The following is a 23,520-nucleotide window of genomic DNA, read 5'->3' on the forward strand; positions in this document are numbered from 1 at the left end:
TTTCCTGGACAACCATTTAAACTTCTTTTGACTGATACCTCAGCAAAACATTATTTGCTACAAAGCACAAATTTTATATAAGGTAACTGACTCTTAGATTTCTCCCATGGTGGCATTTAAATTACTTCAATAACAATAGGGGCTCTTACTGAGGCAATAGCCTCTCAAAAGGGATCCCACCACGATATGCTCCCCTATCCTATGCCAAACATAGTTTTGACAGCAGAGGTCTGATAGAAATTTCATTATGGGTCATGGTCCCTTTTTCTGGTGGTTCTTTTTTTTTTTTTTTTTTTTGCAGGAGGATGGGATTAGGGTTTGAGGTGATATAAGTTACTATTAATGTTGACAGTAACTGGAAGGGGTCAGTTGTCTACATGGCAAAGCTAATTTCACTCCCAAATTCCGATGTTCAAAAGAGGATTTTACTTCAGGAAGTTCCTTCTGAGCTTTCCAATTACTATTTTCAAAGTTTTTGTCAACTAACAGTGCCATTTTTCTTTTGGTGTTTTTTTGGTTTTTTTTTTTTTTTTTTAGAGTTCAGTCAGGTAGATGATGATAATGGTGGACTCTTGAAATGTCCCATGTTGGTCAAACCCTGAAAATTCTCAACCACAAAAGTACAAAATTTCATTAGCCAAGTAACCCAAGTCCTTACAACTGCCCATGAACATACATTTAAAAAGAACCTAGGTTCCAAGTGAGAAGGCCATGCTTCTGATATATCTGGCAATTTCTCTTGAGGAATAACAAGTTCACTCTTTCTGTCAAGGACTGAGCTTTAAGCCCTGTTTAATTTTCTTTAGAGTAACTTCTCCTAAAACACCTTCTTGGGTGTTTTCGATATGTTTGACAGCTTGCTCAATACTGCATACTATCTTATTTTATCCCATTAACAGCTTTATGAAGTACATACTATTATTATTCCTACTTTCAAATGAGAGAACTGCGGCTTAGAAAGGTTAAGTAGCATCCCAGCAGCCATACAGATAGAAACCAGCAGTGCCAGGATTTGACCCCAGATCTGCCTGATTCCAGAGCAAAAAGGTTAGCACCACATGGTACTGGCCACATTTATCTTCCTTGGTGTTCTTTTTTTTTTTTTTTTTTTTGAGAGTAGCATTTCAGAAGGTGAAAGAACTGGTCTGAGAACCAGGAGAATCTTGTTCTAGAACATGAGTTGTGCTTTGTTTCTTATAGAAAGAAAACTAGACATTTTTTTTTTTACTAAATTTTTGATCACCTTACACTAGTCAGTTAACCTTTAGGAGATCTGAATTTCCCTATCTATAAAATGAAGGAAATAATTAAGGGAATTGCTCAGGTTCCTTGTCTAAAGGTTTTTTGTTGTAAGAAATCAGAATGGCCATGCATCCTATGCCCTCCCACCCCCATATTCTTTCCAGGGAATAGTCCAACCGTGGTCTGAGCATCTTTAGTCACGACTAGCCATAGTCCACAGCTGCCCATGTTTGGGGCTGGTCTTATTTAGAAAATTCTACCTTTGGTCTTAATTTTTTCTCCCATGAAATCTCCATATTATGCTAAATCAGTCATTTATTTGATTGTCTTTTATAGGGGTGGAAAGTGCGGAAGATCGGTAGGCATGTATCTCTGACACCATACAATGTCCTTATGCTTGAGCATATCTTTTGTCTTTAAATAAACATGTCCTTTGTTGTCTTTGATCTTTTTCACATGAAGTACACAGCTGTCTTCTGGGCATACTGTGGCTGTGATGGGCATTGACTTCACACTTAGATACTTCTACAAAGTTCTGATGGACTTATTACCAGTTTGTAACCAAGATGGTGGCAACAAGATAAGGTAAGCCTTTCAGGGACACCATTTCCTTTCTAGCTGCAAAATACAGAGAAACTGATGTCAGGGATCTCTAGTTGGATGACAACCACATTGTCGTGGTCAGGACCAGAAACCAAGTGTTCTATTAAGACGGTTTTTGTTCTTTTACTTTTCTAAGACTCATGTCATTTATGATTTAGACAAACAGACGTGGCTAGTAACAACAAGAGTTACTGTGACACAGAATTCTCCAAAAGCTCTTGTTTTTTTAGAAGTCAGTAATTAGATGTTTCCCATATCTTGGGTGCTAGAAAGACCAGAGTGTAGTCTTGGGTAGTACTTTTGACGTTAATTTAGTTATTAAACCAAAGTCTTTGTGAGATTTTCAGATGTTTGAACTGTTCCTCCTACATTTCCCCAGAAAGAAGTTCATGGAACTAAAAGTCTGCTGCCTGAATTTCAAAAGAACATGTCTGATCAAAGCAAGGACATTCCATTGATTTAATGCAGGCCACTTTTAAAAATAGATTTCTTATTTCAGTCTTATGGCCCATGTTTCATCACTGCTAAATTTCACATTGGCCCTTATGGGGAATTGCAGAATTCACAGCAAACTGTTATGATGGTTGTAGAGTAAAAAAGCAGAATGTAGTCTTGATTGGAGCAGTTCTGGCTTTATTTATTTACTGTTTCCATCATATAAATTTTTGTATGTCCTCTGAATGTCACATTTATGTATGTTTATCATCGAAAGAAGAAATTTTATGGTTTACTTAAAGTTTATGCATTTATATTCAAAGCCACTTTCAGAATATCCCTTCTCAGGAAAAAGAATAACCTTCCCACTTATCCTGGCCTAAGAATCTTGGAGTCCATCTTACTGGGACCTGGTGGTCACATTCTGTATTACAAGGTGACCTCAGAGGCAGGTGTAAATTTCTCACCTTAAACTGTATGCCAGGTGATCCACCACCTCAAGAATAATGTATCTGGACTCAACTACCAACCGTCTTTCATTTTGTCCATGAATATTTATTGAAAACCTGAGATAAATGCAATTTGTTTTAGGACTAGAAAGATCAGTGCTCTCTGAAAGCGTAGAAAAACAGCTTGTATGACTTGAGAGATGTCACTTGTTTTGGTGTAGGTGTTTCATAATGGAGGACAGGGGTTATCTGGTGGCGCATCCAACCCTCATTGACCCCAAAGGACACGCACCTGTGGAACAGCAGCACATCACCCACAAGGTATTTGTTGCAAAGCCAAAAGCTCAGTTTTCCAAAAGCCTACAGCGCATTAATTACATGACATATGCCTTTTGTTCTGCTTGGTCTCGTTAGGAGCCCCTGGTAGCAAATGATATCCTGAACCATCCCAACTTTGTAAAGAAAAACCTGTGCAACAGCTTCAGTGACAGAACAGTCCAGAGGTTTTATAAATTCAACACTAGCCTTGTGGTAAGTTGTTCCCTTAATAACTTTCATATTCCTTCCCACTGTGTAATAAGAAATGAGATAAAGGTTAATGTCTGAATATTACTCCAAACTGTTTGATTGTCTTAGAATTATATATAATAGGACAGGACTTTAGTCAAGCTCCCCAGGATGACGGTTGTGGAATATAAAGCCCAGAGTAGAGAAGCAAATGTCTAAGGTCTCACACTTGGTATTTTGGTTTGGTTTTGTTTGCTTAAAGACTCACTCAGTCTCCACCCTTTGAAATGTCTGCGGAAGTCTGTTCCCACACTCTTATATAAATATATGTGGCACCCTGTGTTTCTCTCTTCCTGTCTTCTAGAGATCAGTTAGTATCCTGAAATTCCTAAAGCCAACTTAGGCCAGTTCTTGGTCATCCACCCTGTTAGATGAGAGTTCTCATATAGATCACCCAAAAGTACTCTTTTTCTTTTAAGTTTAGAATACTCTGTGTGATTTGAGGTACTGTAAATTTGCTTGGATATGGGTAAAGAACTCAAGGATTTTTTTTTTTATTAACTTGTAAAAAATTTTATCTGGGAGAGAACTAAAATGAGTAATGTCAGAACCAACTTTCAAAAAGTTATTTAAAAAAGGTAAGCTTTTAGTTTAGAATTGACATTTATATCACTAAATGTATAATTAAAAATTAATTTTAAAGATGTGTTAGGGTAAGTGAAAATCTTAAACTTAATGTCAAAAAAAGCAATTTCCAAAACAATTGTCTGGTGGCATAGAAGAATTTAAAAAATGAATACGTTAATAGGATAGTGTGTTCAAAGCAAGAGAAGTCATTATTACTCTGTTCAGACCCTATGCCATTATGAGAGGTACCCTCTTAAAGGGCACACTGACAAACTTGAGTGTAATCAGAGGGAGGCTGCCAGGCGAGGTTGTCATGTGATTTCTTTACTCTTACTCTATGTATCTTACTTTCTCTGTGTATCTTCTGTCATTTTGTACAATGCAGCTTCAGCAAAGAAAGCCAGACTATTCTGGTAGACATTTTTCAGAAATGTAGATTTTAGTGGAACGTGAATTAGAATAATTTCTTATTGGCCCAAGTTATTTTGAAATGGAATCGGAGCATTCCTGGGTAGTGAAGCTAATAGAATGCTACACCTATATTTTGCTTATATTATAGATGTGGGCATCTTCTCTCTTCCAGAGGAAAATTCATCTAGACCTCTAAGAACCCATTTAGTGCCGTAATTCTCAGAACTAGGCTTATTATTCTCACTGTGCACATATAAGGGATGACTGGCATGGGATTAAACAAGCATGGGATTAAATAATTGGTCTACTGCATATGACAAACATGCAGAAAGAATGACCATACTCAACATTACAATGCCAGTTTTAAATCTTTAGTTTTCTAATGTGGTAACAAATTTGACAATTGAAGAAACTGGCTTTATCAGTTTCTTGTTATAGAATGAAGAAAAGGACGCATGCTTTGATTGGATTGTTTAAATATGCTGGAAACAGGAAACTGGCCCCTTAAAAGTGCTTACATTTTTAAATAATTTTATTATTCTAGAAAAAAGAGGTTTGTTATCCAAGGGTGGGGGTTGGGGGGTTCTGGTTGTTTAGGTTTGCCTTTGAAAAAATATCAAACTATTCCTTACCTGAAAGTTGCTTCTTGCATTTATTTTCGTTTTATGATATATTGTGTGTTAAAGCGGAGAGAACAGATTACAAAAACAGCTATGAAAATTTTATCTGTATAAGCATAGATAAAAGGATAATGGGTACATAACTGTTAAATGAGAACTATCTGTGACCAATGATGTTATGAATAATTTTTACCTACTAATTTTTTAACAGTGACTATGTATTACTTTTGTAATCAGAAGTTTTGTTGTAAGCTATTTTCAGCAGATGATTGAAGAGCTGAGTCGTCACATTGTTGTCACTTTTGACACCTTGGTTGTCCACAGGGGGATTTGACGAACCTTGTGCATGGCAGCCACTGTTCTAAATACAGACTGGCGAGGATCCCGGGAACCAATGCGTTTGTCGGCATTGTCAATGAAACATGCGACTCTCTTGCCTTCTGTGCTTGTAGCATGGTGGACCGTCTCTGTCTCAACTGTCACCGGTAAAAATGCAATGGATCATAATCTCTGTTTACCATGCTGTTGAACATTTTAACTGATGCCAGTCATTCTGAAGTGACATCTGCAAAATAAACATGAAGTGCTGGGTATGTCCCTGAGAAAAGGGAAGTCCCGATTACAGAAGCATTTGGAGCTGTGTTGTTTGTAGCATCCTTGTCTAAAGAACAATGGGCTGAGACCAATTGTGTATTTAAGCTTTTGGTCATAATTTCTTTTTTACTGTCTCTCTTAACTAGCTCAAGTTTTCTTGATTTTGCTTACCCAGGTACATGTATAATATTATAGTTTGTTATTGACCCTCTGCATAGTAACTTTCTTTTTGCTTTTCAGAATGGAACAAAACGAATGTGAATGTCCCTGTGAATGCCCTCTAGAGGTTAATGAGTGTACTGGCAACCTCACCAATGCAGAGAACAGGTAAAAAAAATATATATACTATACACACACACGGAGTCTTGTTTATAGATTTGTTTAGGGTTAGGGCATAAAAAGATGATTCATTCTACTAATGTAACTGTTCAGTGAGCCAGATTTAAAGCTCCATAGTTTCTTAAAATGAAACCCACTTTCAGGTTTAAATTTAAATGCTGTGAAAGTATTAACAGTGTATGTGCTACATACAAAAAAATATGAGACTATTACAAGCATTAACTGAATGCTTACCATGTGTCAGATACTTTATGCACATTAAATCACTTAGTTTTCTAATTAACCCTGTGATAAGTATATGGGTACCTTTCACACACATACATGCTCACACATAACAGCATTATTTATATTAGTGACAAATTTTAAGACTAATTAAATAAATTGTAGTAAGTCCCTTCTCTAGAACTTGAAAGAATGTTGGATGTATACCATATCCTAGTACAGTTGACCCTTGAACAAAGTAGGGGTTGGTGCTGACCCCCCGTGTAGTCAAAAATCTGTGTGTAACTTTGACTCCCCCAAAACTTAGTTGTCCCTTGGTGTTTGCAGGGGATTGGTTCTAGGACCTCCTGCAGATACAAAAATCCACAAATGTTCAAGTGCCCTAAATAAAATGGCATAGATTGATGCTTATAGTCAACCCTCCACATCTGCAGACTCTCAGCTGTGGATCAAAAACAGTACAGGTATTTATTGAAAAAAAAAATTTGCGTAGGTGGACCCACGCAGTTCAAACCCATGTTGTTCGATGGTCAACTATATATGTTTGTATAGGCATAGAAAAAAATGTCTAAAAGGATCCTCATTAAACTGTTAACAGTGGTTACCTCTGAAAAGTAAGATTTAGAATGGTGAGTGAGAGGAGAAAACATCCACTTTTGATTGTATATATATATTCCTATTTTGTTGAATATTTATGATTTCCCAATTTTTAAAATATTATTTCTATTGCACATAAAGGTGAACACATTGAAGCTCAGAATAGTTAAGTGATTGGCTCGAGGTTTTATATAAGCAGGTAGCAAAGCTAGCATTCAAATCCAGTTGTGTCTGACACCGTAGGGGCCAGGGGCATGATGAGCTTGGCATGTACGTGGTCCTAACCTCCAGACTTGCTCTTGAATAGAAACCCAAGCTGCGAGGTCCATCAGGAGCCAGTGACATACACAGCTATTGACCCTGGCCTGCAAGATGCTCTTCACCAGTGTGTCAACAGCAGGTGCAGTCAGAGGATGGAAAGTGGGTAAGCAGTGCCCAGTGTTTATTTTATGTCAACATGATGGGTTTGGGAGCAGCACTTAGTAAAGAACAGTGGCCAGCAGCCTCACTGAGATTTTCCAACTGATATTTATTATTTCTATTCTTGATGTTTTAGAAAGTACTATTTTTCAGATCCGAAACTGATCTCATAAGCCTTTTATCCACCAAGTTTAAGGTTGTCCAGTTTTTACTTGTTACAGCTACTTGGCATTTGTACCATATGTTAGGAGCTTCATCTGTGGGTGGGAGAGTTATCCTTGAAATAAAATGTGAAAATAAATGTGTGAGGGCACATGGCATGAAGAAGCAAGAGCAAAGGGCAGGAACTCATGGGCTCCAGAACCAGAACCTGGCAGTAAGGCTCTCTGTGTGATACATTGATGCTTATCAGTTTTCTTTCTTAGAATGTGATATACTTCATGGTAGTTTTGAGAACCAAAAACTATATGTCCCCTGCTCCCTCCTCGTCCTACCTAGGGTGTTTGGGAGTAGAGATCATGAGAATAGTGGCTGTGGTAGCCTAAAGCTTAAGGGGTAGGAGCGGAGTGATTCATTTATTGTAGCTGCAGGTTGCCATTTGCTTAAACAGTTAGCGGGTAGAAGGAGCCGTCAGTTCTACTTTTGGTGTATATTTTGGTAATAGAATGGTAGGGCATCAAATAAATTGAGATGTTATACAAGAACCCAAAGTCAATTCAATTTGAGAAGCACTGCATATATTCTCTTAGAGAGTTATAGTGCACTTAACATATTAAAAGTTCTAAGAAATTGACGGCGAGAAAATCTAACATCTGATATTGCCCAAAATTATTTCATTGATTTTTTTTTCTACACTTAGGGGATGTTAGGCTAAAGTCTAACAAACCTTGGAGCCATCTGGTCTTTTAAGATGATTTTGAATAATCCTGCACTCATCCATGATGTGTGGATTTCATGGTTTGATTCACAGAGAACGTTTTTTATTTCTCTCATTTCCAAGTTGTTGAGGGACATAAAGCAGCTATCCCCTGGCAGACTATTGCTATTCTCATTTTGTAAGGAAAGGAAACTAATGTGCAAGGAGACACACACAGCACCAGTAGGTAATGGAACGCTTGAGAGCTGCCTGATGCCCAAGCCCACACGCTCTCCCCAGCCCGACACTGCCTTCTGGGACACTCAGCATTGTCTTTCTGGCAGGGACTGTTTTGGTGTGCTGGATTGTGAATGGTGCATGGTGGACAGCGATGGAAAGACTCACCTGGACAAATCCTACTGTGCACCCCAGAAAGAATGCTTTGGGGGGATTGTGGGAGCCAAAAGTCCCTACGTTGATGACATGGGAGCAATAGGTATGTTTGTTGGGAACCCATAAAGATTTTTGGGTAATTCTTGAATATACATTTTCCTGCCTAAATACTAGAACAGAAATCCTAAAGTGATCCTCTACTTCCCTGATTCCTTTGCCAGTAGTTTTTAATTACAAAATCAAGGCAGATAATTACCTTCAAAGCTGGCTAGATATTCTGTGCTGAGTGAACAGCCATCTGCCCTGCCAAATTTTGCAAGCCTGGAATTCATTCCCATAATGCTTGTTTTGAGAAATATCAGGCCTGATTTCCACATGTCTGAACTCTAGAGTTTGTTTGAATGTGAATTCCAGCTGACAGAAGCACAGGGCTAATGATGGCAGAGTAACCATTGCACATCTAAAAAAACTGCTGAAACCTTCCCCCACAGCTTCTGCAAAGGCAGAAATCTTGTGGCTGCAAATCATTGTTTAGGGCCTTGGGGTCATCAAAAGCCAGAGCTCCCCACTGCTGCTGGAGTGGCTTAGGGTGAGGGACAGGGACACGGTAGGGAAGAACTCCTCTGGGTTCAGGCCCTAGACCCACATCCCTCAATGAGGTTTTCTCGGTGTCTTTCTGGAGTTAGCACAAACCCCTAAAGCTTAGCTGGCAGCTTAGCAAATATTTAAATCTTTAGTTAACACCTTGTTTTTTTAACATCTCTATACATTAGCCTGTCCGTAGAAGAAAAGCTCATGTATGAAGAAAGGTTCTGAGCTCACATATTACTACTGAACCACGTTAGGACATAGTAGAAGTGACCTTGCTCTAAGAAGACACTTTATATGCCTACTTGCAGTTTTCTGTCTAAAAAGTCCGAATGATGTTAAAGGGAACCCATAAGCTTTGAACGTGATCTTTTTAGCACATAGTGATTGAACCTGGTGCCATTTATTTTAGTGAAACCAGTCACATGACCCCCAGAGAGTGGGGTCACATCACCCTCACCTCTCTACTAGGTGACTTCTCTTCCTAGAATCCCACACCCCAGGGAGCTCGGCTCTCAGCGCTGGGCACTGCAAACTTAAGTCATTCTCATCTACTCACTTGTTTTATCAGATCTTGCCGATTGTGTTCTTGCTCTGCTGAATAGCCAGCATTTAATTTGAGAACCAGGATTAAACAAAGCCACTGCTCCCACATTCTTGTGGGTCTTCTTTGAGGAATTCAAAGCTTAAAGCAGCTGCTCTTATCATCGCCAAACCCCTTCTTGCTCTATTCCTTCCCCTCTCACCCCCAACCCCACCTCCTACCACGCTTGGGAAATCTTTACAAGGGATATCTGTTTATTTTCATGAAGGTGATGAGGTGGTGACACTGAATATGATTAAAAGTGCCCCTGTGGGCCCTGTGGCTGGAGGCATCATGGGATGCATCATGGTCCTGGTCCTTGCCGTGTATGCCTACCGCCACCAGATTCATCGCCGGAGTCATCAGCATATGTCTCCTCTTGCTGCCCAAGGTGAGCTCAAAATGAATCCCACAGCTCCTCCAGGAGGCAGCCGCCTTCCTTAGGTCTTTCCAAGGCTGGAAGGACAGTGGCCAGTTGTGTAAGCCTCTCAACAATTATAAGAACAGTGCTGCATTTTCAGCTTCTGAGGAGTAGACTCAGAAGTCCCAAAAGCCTGCTTTCCTTCTTTAGTCTCTTTTGATTCCCCCCCCCCCAAAAATCCCCAAACCCTCTCTCTCCTTACACAGCTTTCACCTGCCGCAGCCTGCCTCTGGGCTAGGCCAGCCAGGGGAGCTGGAAGGCTGAGAGGGAAATTTTGTTCTTCACTCAGCTCAGATGTGTTGCCTTTGCTGTTCCAGAAAGATTCGCAAACCAAAAATACCCCAGGTCACTATTGGCAAGAACATGAATCGTTCTACTGCAGCTGTTCCTCTCTCTCCTTACACAGCTTTCACCTGCCGCAGCCTGCCTCTGGGCTAGGCCAGCCAGGGGAGCTGGAAGGCTGAGAGGGAAATTTTGTTCTTCACTCAGCTCAGATGTGTTGCCTTTGCTGTTCCAGAAAGATTCGCAAACCAAAAATACCCCAGGTCACTATTGGCAAGAACATGAATCGTTCTACTGCAGCTGTTATTACAGATTGTAAATGAACACACATTCCTAGGAATAGTCACATCTCTTAAAACAGGAGCAGTAAATGAAGCCAGGTACAAAATGATTAATCCGTAATCACGACTTCCATACCAAGAGTTAAATGTGGAAGCTGTGTTCCTTTGAAAGGGAAAAAAACCCATTTAATGACTGTCCCCTTTCTTCCTAAAAGCCCCCAGGGATGTATTAACCTGAGCTTTATGGAGATAAGGCTTAACTCATCATTCTTCATGGACTAGGTCAGGGGCCACTAAGCTCACCCTGAAGCAATAAAGACAAGTCGATGTTGGCATATTTTACAATGGCTACAACCCTGGTGGGGGGATCATGGGGTAATGCTGCCTGATTTAGTAACAGGGCTAATCACAAAGCTGTTTTCCCTTGGTAAGATTCACTTAGACTGAGGATGACTGCCATTTGGTGTTACCTTATGCCTGACCTTTTTATAAGATTGTGTAATATTATTTTATCAACAGCCATGGTTTTAGACCCCTTACCTTCTGTTTCGGATACTTTAGTAAGGGATTAGCCTTTATCAACTTTTCTCCTCTTCAGAAATCAATTTCAGGTGACTCTTGATTATTCTTAATCTCCTTCTGATTCCTGCTTCCTCCTCCTTAAAAAAAAAAAAAAAAATGGGGCATCAGTTGATTTTTTTCCAAGATAGGATTCATTCTTGATGGAATGCTGTCATCCAGCCATCAGATGAGCACTCTGTAGGGTATTAAAGTGGTTGATTTTGTTTGATTAAATAGTCATGTTTCTCTCTTTTTAATGATGGGTAGAAATGTCAGTGCGTATGTCCAACCTGGAGAATGACAGAGATGAAAGGGACGACGACAGCCATGAAGACAGAGGCATCAGTGAGTATTCAAGCTGCCTTGCTACAGAATGTGTCGGCAGGAGACTAATCCAGAAAAAATATTCTTTCTTATATCCTTTTGGCTTGTATTAAAATTTAAGAAGCTTTGACATGGGGTTCTCCCCCCGCCTTTTCATTAGAAAGAAGCGTATATGTTTGCTTTTAGAAAATCTCAAAAGATTTCCTGATGTTCTTTTTTGCATTAAGTGCTTTGTCCTAAAACACCTCATCCTTCCCTTTCTCTCTCCTCCTCATTACCGTCCAGCGTAGGATTTTAGAAAGGGAATCATCAGGTATGCATTTTTTTAATCCCTTAACTAAGATATACAACTAAGGGGGAAAAAGAGTATTTCTTTAACAAAAGAGAACTTCATCAGTGTAGAGATAACCTTGGCCTTCAACTGCTTAGAGCATATCTTCTTGATGCATGTTGGAGATATGTAATTTGGGACCTCTCCCTGCCCCATTCCTAAAACCAACTCCCCTAATCCTCAGAATTTTTTTTTAATTACTTATTCTAGCTCTCCACAGAATAACCCCCAGTGTGTGAAAGAGCTCGCTCAGAGAAAACATGCTTGATGTAATAAGGATACTGGCATAAGAGTGACTAACCATCCTTGCCTTCCACAGTCAGCAATACTCGATTTATAGCTGCGGTCATCGAACGACACGCACACAGTCCAGAAAGGAGGCGTCGCTACTGGGGCCGATCGGGCACAGAAAGTGATCATGGTAAGGTCTAGCTTCCTGCACGTGAGGACCCGAGGGACCTGGTGGACTCCCGTGGGCCTGTGCTCACAGCCATCCTTCTCTCTCTTTCCTACTCTGTGCTCAAGTAAATTATTTTGACCTAGTTTCCCAAAAAGACACATTGCAACACGACACTTTTATAAGAGCCCAAGGGTAGTTTTGCATATGTGTCAGCACTCCCAGGCTTAAACGAGTGACCTCTGGGCACACAGACTGCCTCCTAAGTTTTCTCCATGAGTATTGTCTAAATGGAACTTGCTCATCACCCCATTTGACTCTCAGTAAATCGGCACCCTCATAGGTCCTACTATCCAGTGTTGCTGGTTGGCAAATACCAGCATCATCAAGGGCTCTCTCAGCCAGCCTTGCCTGGGAGGCTCAGGAAAAGCTTCATTAAGGAGACATTTGCACCAGGCCCTGAAGGATGATTAAAGAAAGGATAGAGGCAAAAGGACTGGTGTGTACAAAGTCATGGGGTTGTGTAAAGTGCCTGTAAGATGCCCAGGAGGGTTTGAGGATGAATTGTGAAGAGGTGCTGAGTGACAGGTGAGCTATGAATTATGAAATCTGTGTACCATACCAAAGACTTGGCCAACAGATAGCTTCTCACCTTCTCAGTGTCCATATGGCTTGTTGTCACAGAGAACAGCAGATGTATTCTGCTCTCTTAAGTATCACTGCCACAGTTCCACAAAAATGTAACAAGTGGTAGGATTTTTCCTATAATTGTAAAATGTTTTTATTTTTCATATAGCTGTTTAATTTCTCAGAAATCTTTATTTTCTTCCCAGAATCAATTTTTTAAAATGCATAAATAATGTATGTATGCCTTTAGACTCTGCTTTCTCCAAATCTACTCTGAAAAAAAAAAACATGTCTTCAAACAGGATGTTCCCACACCTGTGCTAAAAAATGCAGGAGTGGGTATTCCTCAGAGCAACCGATGTGGCCTTTCATATCACAGCCAGGTATTCAGACTCCCTCTGGAAAACCGGAGAAGTAAAGCTCTGATTTGTAGATTGGAGACTTCATTTGGGCTTTGAATGACATTGTTTTCACCAACTAAATAGAAACTTCAGGTTTCTATGGAGAGTTCAAGCACAACTTAAATTTTTCAGTTTCTTTGACTTTCTGCCTTTTTTCCCTAAAAACCTTTGAACATTCATAAATGCATTCTGCCAGGCAGTTCTGTGCCTCTTCTCCTTTGAATAATAAAACAGGTTTGAGGCTACTAAAGTTCAACAGAAATAATTTCTTATTCAGCAGAAATACTAAGTCCTCTCTCCTCTCCTCTCTCTCTCTTTCTCTCCCTCCCTCCCTCCCTCTCTCCTTTCCTCCTTTCTGCCCTCTCTCCTTCCTTCCTTTCTGCCCTCTCTCCCTCTCTTCCCCCCATAGAAATTGCTTCAATGCAAAATTGGAATTCTGAGTGACATTGATGATCCATTAGCTCTCCCATTGTCTTAGGAAAATGGCACATGAAGCAACAGCTTAGACAAAAGGAATAATGCAGTGTCAGTATCTGAAAGCCAAAGAATCTAGCTAAGGGCTCGCTTTCTTTCATTTTTCACAATAATTGGATCCCTGTTATCCCCAAGGAATGAAAAATAGTTTGTCATGCAGACAGAATGCAACACAAAAAGAAGTGGAAGACATTGGCGTTCCACATAATTCCAGATGCACCACAAAATCAGTAGCATTTAGCTGCATGTTGTCACATCCCTGACCTGTATGGTGGGTCACAAAAATTGGCAGCATCAAGTTAATGTCCTTGTGATGCGTAGAGGGTAAGCCACATGTGCACATTAAAACAAGGATCTAATCCAATTGTTCTGTCAGCACGCCGCTTGCTCATCTGCGTGTTCTTCTATTTGATTACTGCACTGGGTATCTGCTGTTGGCTAGGAACAGGGGAGGGGGTTACAGAAGGAGAGGTGTCATTCCTGTGAGGCAGCATGATCTAGAAGAGCCTAGAAGATTTTGTCTAGCAGAGTTCACCTGGGATCCTACCTCTCCCGCTCCTTACAAGTTGTAAGACCTTAGCAAAGTCACTTTGGACCTCAGTTTCCTAATTATTAAAGCAGGATTAGAAATTCCTCCCCAGTAAAGTTGTTGTGAGAATTAAATGGAATAAGGTATGGCGGGCACAAGCTCAGGGCTGCTCTCCGCACCTCCATACACACTCTGCCCTCACGGAATGGATAGTCTAGGAGGACACCCTAAATGAATGCACGTATTCATAAGACTGAGAAAAGGCTGAGTATGCCAGCTTTTTTAAAGGAGTGGAGCAAAGGAGAAGATGGGGAAATAGTCCTCTTTTATCTGCAGGTAAATCGTGAAAGATCCCAAGGGGAAAGTGGCATCGGTGCTGGCCTTCGACTTCTGGGATTGTAGCCCATGGTGTGCACCCAGTGAGTGTATTTCCATGAGAGTCCTTTGGTCTGATACACAAAAGGGCACTCAGAAGAATAAAATAGATAAATACATAAGTACTGAACAGACTAGACTTTTGTGGTGCGGTTCAGGTATGTGATGTTCCCAGAATTAAAACTGTTACCAGGCTAATCTTGGAAGCTTTCAGGCTGCATTTTTTATTTAGAAATATTTTGTGTGGCCAATGGAGTTTCATATTTCAGAGAAATCTAATTTTAATTTTTGTATCTTAAAAAACTATTCAAAATAAGAGTAGTTTTTGAAAAGTAGGATCATCGTTGTCAGTATTCTGAGACCACTTAGAATGATTGTTTTCAGCACTCAGCTGTTAACTGTTACTGTCACACGTGGGGGTTAAAAACAGTTACTACCTGTCTATGCTTTTAATTATATCTGCTCTGCCCGTTATGTCTCTTGAAAATACAGTGTTCTGTCTAATCATCTACTGGCTTACCTTTAAGTTAAAAACCACCAATATATATTTGTTCCTTGTGAATCTATGTTTTGCTTACCATCTCATTAGAAACTTTATGCGTATGTATATTGAACAGTATTTTTTCTTTGTAAAAGGGAGATTTCCCCCTAGTGAAGCAAATTCCAAGATTCAAAAGGCAAATGCTGAACCTCGTAAACCTGGTCAAGAACTGCAGAGTGCAGGGTGAAACCATTTTCTAAAGGTACAGATGTTGTCCTGCAGTTACTCTCTGTGACCACAAGGTGGTGAATGAGTTCCCAGAGGGACCTAACATCCCTAACCATCAGGAGAGGTTTCTTAGGAACCAACAGCTAAATATATAAGCAGAATACCAAAGAACCAAAGTCTAATCTTGACTCTTTTATTTATAATGGATGCCTGACCTTTTTCCTGAGACTGTTTCTTGCTTAAGATTGTCTTTGCAGAGATTTTTTTTCTGCATACACCTTTGGATGGTAAAATTTTTTCTTTGAAAGTGTTTGTGAATATCCTTTGTGTTTTAAATAGTGCTTCCTGCTCCGTGAGTCAGAGACTGAGTCTGTCTTATTCATCACTGTTCCCAGTGCTCAACATAATTGCCTGGCACTGAGTAAACAATTAATTTGTTAAGTGAGGGTATGTGTTTGGCTTTTTCCTGCTTCTCCACATCTTGTTATCCCTCCCTCAAGACTTTCATTAATTTCTGAGATAAGGGGAAGCCTAAATAAGTTACAGAGGGGTTGAGCAAATTAAACAGAATGGGCCCAGAGTAAGAGGTTTACTTTGGAAGGGCTTCTGCTGGGATTCACATCAAAAAGCATCAGGAGAGGGGGGAGGGGGGAGTACCACCAAGTTGCCTCAGGGACAGCTGCACCATTTCCACCACTGTGGGCCTGTGACCAGTCCAGTTCAGATCTTCCCCAGACCCTAAGTCAGAACTGCTGGGAAGGGCCAGTGAATCCTAGAATGTCTTCATTATTAGATGAGACTGAGGAATGTCACCACAGATAACTAAAAAACATATTTGATGGCTTTGCTTTGGGAATATAGTATGTGATTTTTTTTTTTAATTAAGTGCCTTTGTGTGATGCATCATGTTGAATAGTAGTACAAAGATAAGTAAATCCTTGTGCTTCAAGGAAGAATTTGCTAATGGACAAGACGGCCCTATATTTTATTAGACTATGGTAAAATCTAAGACAGAGATGTATACAGCATGCCATTTAAACACACAGAAGGGACACCAGACCCCACGTGGGTTGGCACGACGGGGGATTGCGGGGGTTGGTTGGCAGTTCTTCCCAGAGAAGACCTTCAAACTGAAGCATGAAGCACAACAGCAAGATGAGGGAAGGCGGGAAGGTGAGCCAGGCAGAAAGGCCATCGTGAATGTGAAAATGAATTATCAGTTTCTGTGGGTACATATAAATGAGCAGAGACAGGAGGCGATCCAGGAGTATTTGGAGGTGAGATGAAGACAACGTAGCAGTAAAGCTTGGCCAGAAATAATCAACACAGACTACCGAAGATTTGCTAAAATCGTGTTTTCCTCTTTGGTCTCTTATATGCAGTGCATAAGGCGGTTTATGCATACGTAGCTCTTTGTCCCTGAGGCTTTAGAGCCTACCATCCAGTCCTGCATTCTAGACTTAGCACCGCCAAAGCCAAAAAGCTAAACTCACTCAGGCTCCTGATCTCTTAATCTAGAGTGAAGGCATCACAATTTCCCCAGCCTCTAACCTAGAAATCTTGACATTCGAGAATGTCAGCTTCCCTGGCATCTGCATCAGACAAGTCCATTTGGTCACCAAATCCAGCCTCCTCTGCACTCGAACACTCTCTCGAACCCAGCGGCTGCTCCACTTAAACGCTGCAACTGTCTCACTTCAGATCCTCTGTCCCACACCGTCTCCTGCAGCTAATGCTCCAGACCCCTGTCCTCTGAGCCTCTCATCCCTCTTTCGTTCTGTCCAGCCTCCTCATTGCCATTCCCCCACCCCGCTTTCCCATTACTAAATCCTAACCTGTAGCTTCGACCAGCCTTGCTGACCTGGTCTGCCTGCCTGTCTAGCATGTTTCCCATGTCTTCCCACACACCAAGCTTTTCACCATTGCCCAAAGCTACTAGAGCCCAAACCTACTAGAGCTCATCTCCCTGCCTGTGACACCTTTCCTCCACCTTTTTCGTTTCTTAATGAACAACCTCTCTCACATGAGGGCCACCGTGAATGTCACCTCCTCAAGTTTCCTAAGCCAAGTTAGTCAGCTTTGGTATTCTTTCTGGAAGGCCTCTGTTTTTACACCCATGCGTTCCCTTCTTGACTGAGCTTCTCAGGAGCTGGGGCCTCACCTTACCCCCTTTTCTGCTGAACCTCTAGCCTGGCACTTGTCACCACTCACTAATGACAGACACATGCATCAGTAAACTCTCCCTCTTTTGCTCCGACTTCTCAAGACATCTCCACATTTGTGACTCACAGACTCTCAAAATCAAGGTGTCCAAAAACAGAATTCATTTCCTTATCTGAGTCTTGGGATCTCCAGGTCTCCCAATCTTATCATACTGACTCAAAGTCACAGTTGCCTTTAACCACCCCTCACCCCTACAGCCCCCACTTGTAATTGCGTACCAACTTCTATTGTTTCCACCCCTGAGATATCTTCTAAATCTGTCCGATCCCGTACTCCTAGATTTAAATCATCTCGCATCTGGGCTGTTGCGATAACCTTCTAACTGCCCCCTATCTCTTTTTTTCTTCTTCTTCCAAGCTGCCACCAGAACTCCCTTAAAACACAGAAATGATCATGTCACTGGGGGATGAGGGGTGGTGTTCAAAATCTATCGTCTCTTCATTTTCTGTGTTTGGGCTTTAACCCACCCTTCCCCCATCCATCTGCCTTATTCTCCAGCTACTTGCTAGCACTCATCCTAGGCACATGGAATAGGAATGGCCCCAGGTTTTCACACCCCTGTGGCTTGTGCTCATCTGTTCTTCTGTGCATATCCACTTTCCAAACCCCTACTCACCCATGTAAGTCCAACTAAAATATAAGTTCTATGCAACTTTCTCATTCCTTAGGCTGAAGTAGTTATTCCCTGTTCCGATTTCAATTATACTTCAACCAAAGCACTTTCCATTATCTGCATTAGAGTAAACCTAGCTTCATGAATATCTGTCTCATACTTGTTTATGAAATCCTCAAGGAAAAGACACATCTCTTATTCATATTTCATAGTCTCCCCCTGTAGCCCCATAATGGTCTTCAATAAATGAATAATTGACTTGAGCTGTGTTCATACTCATTTTATTTCTCAAGCACTAGCTTTTGAGCTCTTTGTGCAGGGACCCTGTTTTTGTCTTGCTGTCTCCTGTGGTGTCCTACATGGTGTCTTGTACATAGTAGGTGCCCAGTGAGTGTTGAGTTGACTGACTTAAATAATGGTCATTTGAGTAATGTTTCATTGAGGAGAGAGACTTGCCTTTCTCATTTTTGCACGGAGCATACATTTTCAACCCCCAGCTACTCTTGCTTGGCCATGTGCAAGCACATCAATTTTGCAGTCACAAATATGACTAGCACTACCCACGGGTGAGTGCTGATGGATGCTAACTGTAGATGCAGTGGAAATATTAATGAGCTGTCACTTCACAAAAAATTTAAAGGGGATTTTTGCAATATTTAAAAACATGCCAGGGTTCTTGGAATGGAATCCTTTGATCAGCAAGGGCATTTTCTTCTGAAACATGTATTACTTAGAATACCAAAAGAAATTAATCTTTAAATACAGTGAACTAGCTTACACAGAGAATAGTTGATTCCTTTGCTAGTTGCTGTGGGTGTATGTGGAGTTAGTGTTTCATTACTAGAACTTTAGGCAAGTTCGTTAACCTCTCTGATTATCATTTCCCTCACTTATAAAATGGATGTTAAAATATATGCCTTATTAGTATGCAAGAATTACATGACATCAGTGCCTGACATGGAGTATATTTACAGATGATGGTGGCAGTTATATTCTTCTTTGGTGTCATATTCAGGCATTTTAAAGCCCAGTTTTCCCCACTGATCTGAGTCCTGTTAGAACCTTTTTCTCAAAGCTGCCTTTTTTTCCTTCTTTGTTTTTTTAAAAAAATTTTTCTCTTTAAAATAAAAAATAGTCTTAATCTTAGTTTTTGTTTTGTTGGTTTGGGAAAAGGATTATTGTATATATTTTATTTATCATACTTTCTTAGTTGTCTAAAATGCTTAGGTATTTCTCATGTAATTGTTTTAAGAAAGAAACAGTCAACAAAAGATCTCTTTAAAAATAAGTCACTTCACCGTCTGCTGACAGCCTGCAAGTGTTTACACCTATGTAGCACCAAGGTAGGAACACTCCCCTGGTGCCTAGAAATCTTAAGTGACATCTCCTCCCTGCATCTGGAAGCTCTCAGTTGCTTGTGTGTTTTGTTCATTTTCTAGGCTACAGTACCATGAGCCCACAGGAAGACAGTGAAAACCCTCCATGCAACAATGACCCATTGTCGGCAGGGGTCGATGTGGGGAACCACGATGAGGACTTGGACCTGGACACCCCACCTCAGACCGCAGCCCTGCTAAGCAATAAGTTCCACCACTACCGCTTACACCACCCCACGCTCCATCACAGCCACCACTTACAGGCGGCGGTAACAGTCCACACCGTGGATGCAGAATGCTAACAGCCCCCTCACCTCCATGAGAAGAGGCGATCTGGGAGATATAGAACATTCTGGAGGGGAAAAGAGCCAGCATAAAATCCACAGCAAGAAACCCCTTGTGTTAGGGCTCTGACTGGAGCGATTTAACTCATTTCCTGGCTATTAACATGTTCCGAAACAAGAGGAAAAAAAAAAACAAAACAGCAAAATCCCACTTGTGCAGGTGCGAGGCTGGTTCTGGAGTAGAGGGGAAATTAGCCTGATTAATGAACCTGCCATAACCCTCACAGAATGGAACAGAAAGCAAACCTCCAAACATAGTGACGAAACCTATAAATGAAACATTGGGAACCTTCGTTAAGCTGAGCCAGAGGAATGTCGCAGGGAGCCAGAAGCATTCGGCTCTCCTTAACTGGAAGAGAGAAAAATGCGCTCAACTGGAGACTGGGATTGTGGCACATTCCGACAGAAACGTGTGCTTTGAAGATTCCACTTTGTTTCTTAGCGGTACCTAGAAACCACCATTGCTGTATGGAACTCATATTAAGCTCTAAATGATGCATCTCAAAATTTCTAAGTAAAGGATTATTTTTCTACTATTTATTGAACTTTCAAATATTCTCAAACTTTGGGGGAAAGAAAAGGAGACACATGAGAAAATTTCAGCAATTATCCTTAGCTGTTTTGTGTGTAATGAAGTGGTTCTTTGACTAAGGAGCTCTATTTCTTATTTAACTGATATCATCCCACTGCCCCGCTCCACAAAATGGGAAAATGAAGAAATCTTTCTCTCCGACTTGTTTACGTACATTTTCTTTAGAACATTATTTCCTGGAAACACATCTTTATTTGTAATGCAGTATTCTTTCTGTGTTTGACAGAGGTGGGGAGGGGCGGAGAAATCCAAGAGGCTTTTAAAGACATGTTTCTTTTTGACGCATTTCCACTCCCCATACAATGCTTTTCTTAGGTTTCTGCGAAACCTAATATTACAACCCCAGCCTTTCAGCTAAGGGAGGGTTGTATTTATTTTCCTTGTTTCAGAGACTATAATAAAATTTTAAATGTCCCATTTTGATTCTGAGCATATCGAATAAAGGAAGAAGTTTTTAAAATTTGAAATTTTGATTGTATGTTAAAGATTTCTTTTGAAATCATAGTTCAGAGCTGCTGCCAGTTATCCAAGAAGTTATCCACCAAACTGCTTTGTGATGTGTACAGAGATTAATCAAATCTGGCTAATAAAACATGGGGCATTGTAATTTTAAAGTAGTGTCCTAATTGCAGTGATGTATTTTAGATTCACATTTTGTGATTCCAATATGTTATAAAGGCATTCTTGCACCGTGTGGTAAATCTCCATTTATATGTAGTTGGAAAAAAATTCACTGAATAATGTTTTAATGATAGGGTATTATGATATAATGTAAAAAAAAATTGGTTCTTCAGCAGTACGGGAAGTTAACTATGTGTGCTATCAGGAATCCCCCCCTTTTGTACTATATATAAAATTGCAGTCTAGTGAAATAAACTGTATGAACGGACAGTTTTAGTGGTTATAGTGATTTGTTAATGTACCGTTTCTTGTGCCTCAACGCAAATTACATTCACTTTGTAACCTAGAGATCAGCTGCCAGACTGAAAGTCGGCCTTCTTTCAGAGCTGCAGTCAAATTTAGGGGCTTCTTGACCATCTTGATTATGCAAAGAAATTTAAGAATGTAATGGGATAAAAATAAAAGGAAGTATTTCAAAATGTGTGGAATGTAGCTCCCCTTCCTGAGCATCTAAATTCATGTAATTAATACTTAATAAATGGTTATTCTCTAACTGCTGGAAGAAATGGATGACTTTTCTGTCTTCCCAGAAAATTAAACTTCTCCACGGGATACTGGATTGTTTTTGTAAGTTGAGAAACTTTATGTTATGACACTAGCTTCTTGGGGGGCATCGGGGTGGGACATGGTGTTTTTAAGAAAAGAATCACAAAACTTAGAGCTTAAAAAAAATTACCTTACAGCCTATTCGCATATAATAACAAATTCATTTTGTGTCTTTTGTGATAAGTATCTCCCGTATCTTGAACTCCGGGGGAAAGCAATCAAATGCTTGTACCTGAATGAGAACATAACTGTGTTTTTCAGTTCCCGTAGAGGTTCGTGAAGTTTGGGTGGAAATTTTGATCAAGTTTACCATTTGTCTTTTTTCCTAAGTGCTGTATATAATGTTTAAATATTTGTTGTTCTTATTGTTATTTAAAAGGAAAAATGTTTTTGGAAACTCGTCACATGGTGTGACTGGTCTTGTTGCCTTTTCTTCTGCGATACTATGGCTTCGTTAGACGTGAGTCTTTCCTGAACTGCTGGAGGGAGGTCCTGTAGGTGCCATCTCAATGCCTATGACCAAAATCACTTACCAGTGTCAACAACCACCACGAGCTAAGGGGGTTCCAGGTCATTTTATGTAGCTAGAAAGGGAAATGTGCTGTTTGCGGCCCAAGTAAAACATGGCTCAGACCCATACTAGTCCTCGTGGTATACATTAATCTGCTTTTCAGATACGTTATTCTAGAAATTTTGGAAAATTCCATTTTTCTTCTTAATCTGAAAGCTCAATAAACCTCATTAATATTTTTTATTTGACAAACTGTCAGATTTACATAGATAAATTTATTTTGCATGTCAGAGTGACTGGTGTATGGGCAGAAATCCCAGGAGATAGCTTAAGTTTGTTTCCCTGTGGCAATGGACAGCTCTCATCATTATGTTTTTTAAATGTATGTCTGGTAGAATACGCAAATCAAAATGGACGAGCCCAGCTTCATCTGCGTCTTTTGTCGTCTGTTTCTGAACAGAGGAGTGGTGATTTTCCTGGCCGAAATACAATGCCATATTCAGAATCTTTTCTAATTTTTCAGTAAAAAAAAATTTGAAAGATACATTTTTATGGCTATTATTTACAGCTGCATGAGATGATCTGTTTAATGGCTAAGGTGTGTGTCAATATATAGAGATGTTTTTGTGTGTGAGATTTTTCTGTTTTTTCCTTCATCCTCCCTCAGTCCTAAACTGCTCATAGGGTGTTTTCTTCATCCCATAATTATCTCTTTATGTATTTTTTAAATTCAGTATTACCCCCCTCCTAAGGAGAAAATTTTATTTAATTTAAATTCACCCTAACAGGGAAATTAAATACTAGGGGATAAGATTTTGTTGGATAGGGTGGAGCTTTAGAGGGCTACAAACCACTGTTAATATCTGATTTCTTTCCCTCCCCCAAGAATCAGTTTTTACCTCTTGTGGGCAGTATTTCCCCCATTTGAGAATGTGAGCCTTAAAGTTCTGTCCTTAGCCCCTTTTTCAATACTTGCTTGGAACGATAGAGCACTGAGTTGAAAGCAAGGAGGCCAAGCGCTAAAACCAAAGTCTGATCCCAGGCTCAGAACTGCCTTGGACTTCATCTCCCTCTCTCATTTCACATCTGGTCAATGACAAGTCCAGAGTCGCTGAGTAAACAACATCACTTGTGTTCGTCTATCCCTTCCCTTTTTGGGAACTGGTTTGTAAGCCGTCTATCTCCTCCACTGAATCAGCGACTTCTAAACGGTTTCCTAGACTCTTTTCTCCAATCTTCATTTATTCAACGAATATTCGTTGAGCTCCTTCTACATGTCAAGGATAGTGCTAGGAGCTGAGTATACAGGAGCGAAGTAAGCAGAATGCTCCCTCTCTAACTGAATAATAGAGATGTAACTGGATAACAGGGTTGACTTCCCAGTGTTTATCTCACCCTCCCTCCATTGTGTAGCAGTGAATATGATTCCAGGAGTT

At 40.3% G+C, this 23,520-nt stretch overlaps 1 protein-coding gene across 1 annotated transcript in view; it reads left to right on the forward strand.

Moving 5' to 3' along the window:
• CACHD1 (cache domain containing 1) overlaps nucleotides 1-21,142 on the forward strand; it is a 198,661-nt gene extending 177,519 nt beyond the window's left edge. The window contains exons 17-27 of the mRNA XM_006919278.3: nucleotides 1,705-1,827; nucleotides 2,951-3,050; nucleotides 3,144-3,260; nucleotides 5,219-5,379; nucleotides 5,729-5,815; nucleotides 6,954-7,070; nucleotides 8,267-8,418; nucleotides 9,716-9,877; nucleotides 11,299-11,376; nucleotides 12,006-12,107; nucleotides 19,474-21,142. Of these exons, the coding sequence (XP_006919340.1) occupies nucleotides 1,705-1,827; nucleotides 2,951-3,050; nucleotides 3,144-3,260; nucleotides 5,219-5,379; nucleotides 5,729-5,815; nucleotides 6,954-7,070; nucleotides 8,267-8,418; nucleotides 9,716-9,877; nucleotides 11,299-11,376; nucleotides 12,006-12,107; nucleotides 19,474-19,712 (1,438 nt within the window). The 3' untranslated portion in view covers nucleotides 19,713-21,142. The remainder of the gene's footprint in view (nucleotides 1-1,704; nucleotides 1,828-2,950; nucleotides 3,051-3,143; nucleotides 3,261-5,218; nucleotides 5,380-5,728; nucleotides 5,816-6,953; nucleotides 7,071-8,266; nucleotides 8,419-9,715; nucleotides 9,878-11,298; nucleotides 11,377-12,005; nucleotides 12,108-19,473) is intronic.
• Nucleotides 21,143-23,520: the final 2,378 nt, after the last annotated feature.

Source organism: Pteropus alecto, unplaced genomic scaffold (genome assembly GCF_000325575.1).
Source record: "Pteropus alecto unplaced genomic scaffold, ASM32557v1 scaffold25, whole genome shotgun sequence".
Classification (NCBI taxonomy): domain Eukaryota; kingdom Metazoa; phylum Chordata; class Mammalia; order Chiroptera; family Pteropodidae; genus Pteropus; species Pteropus alecto.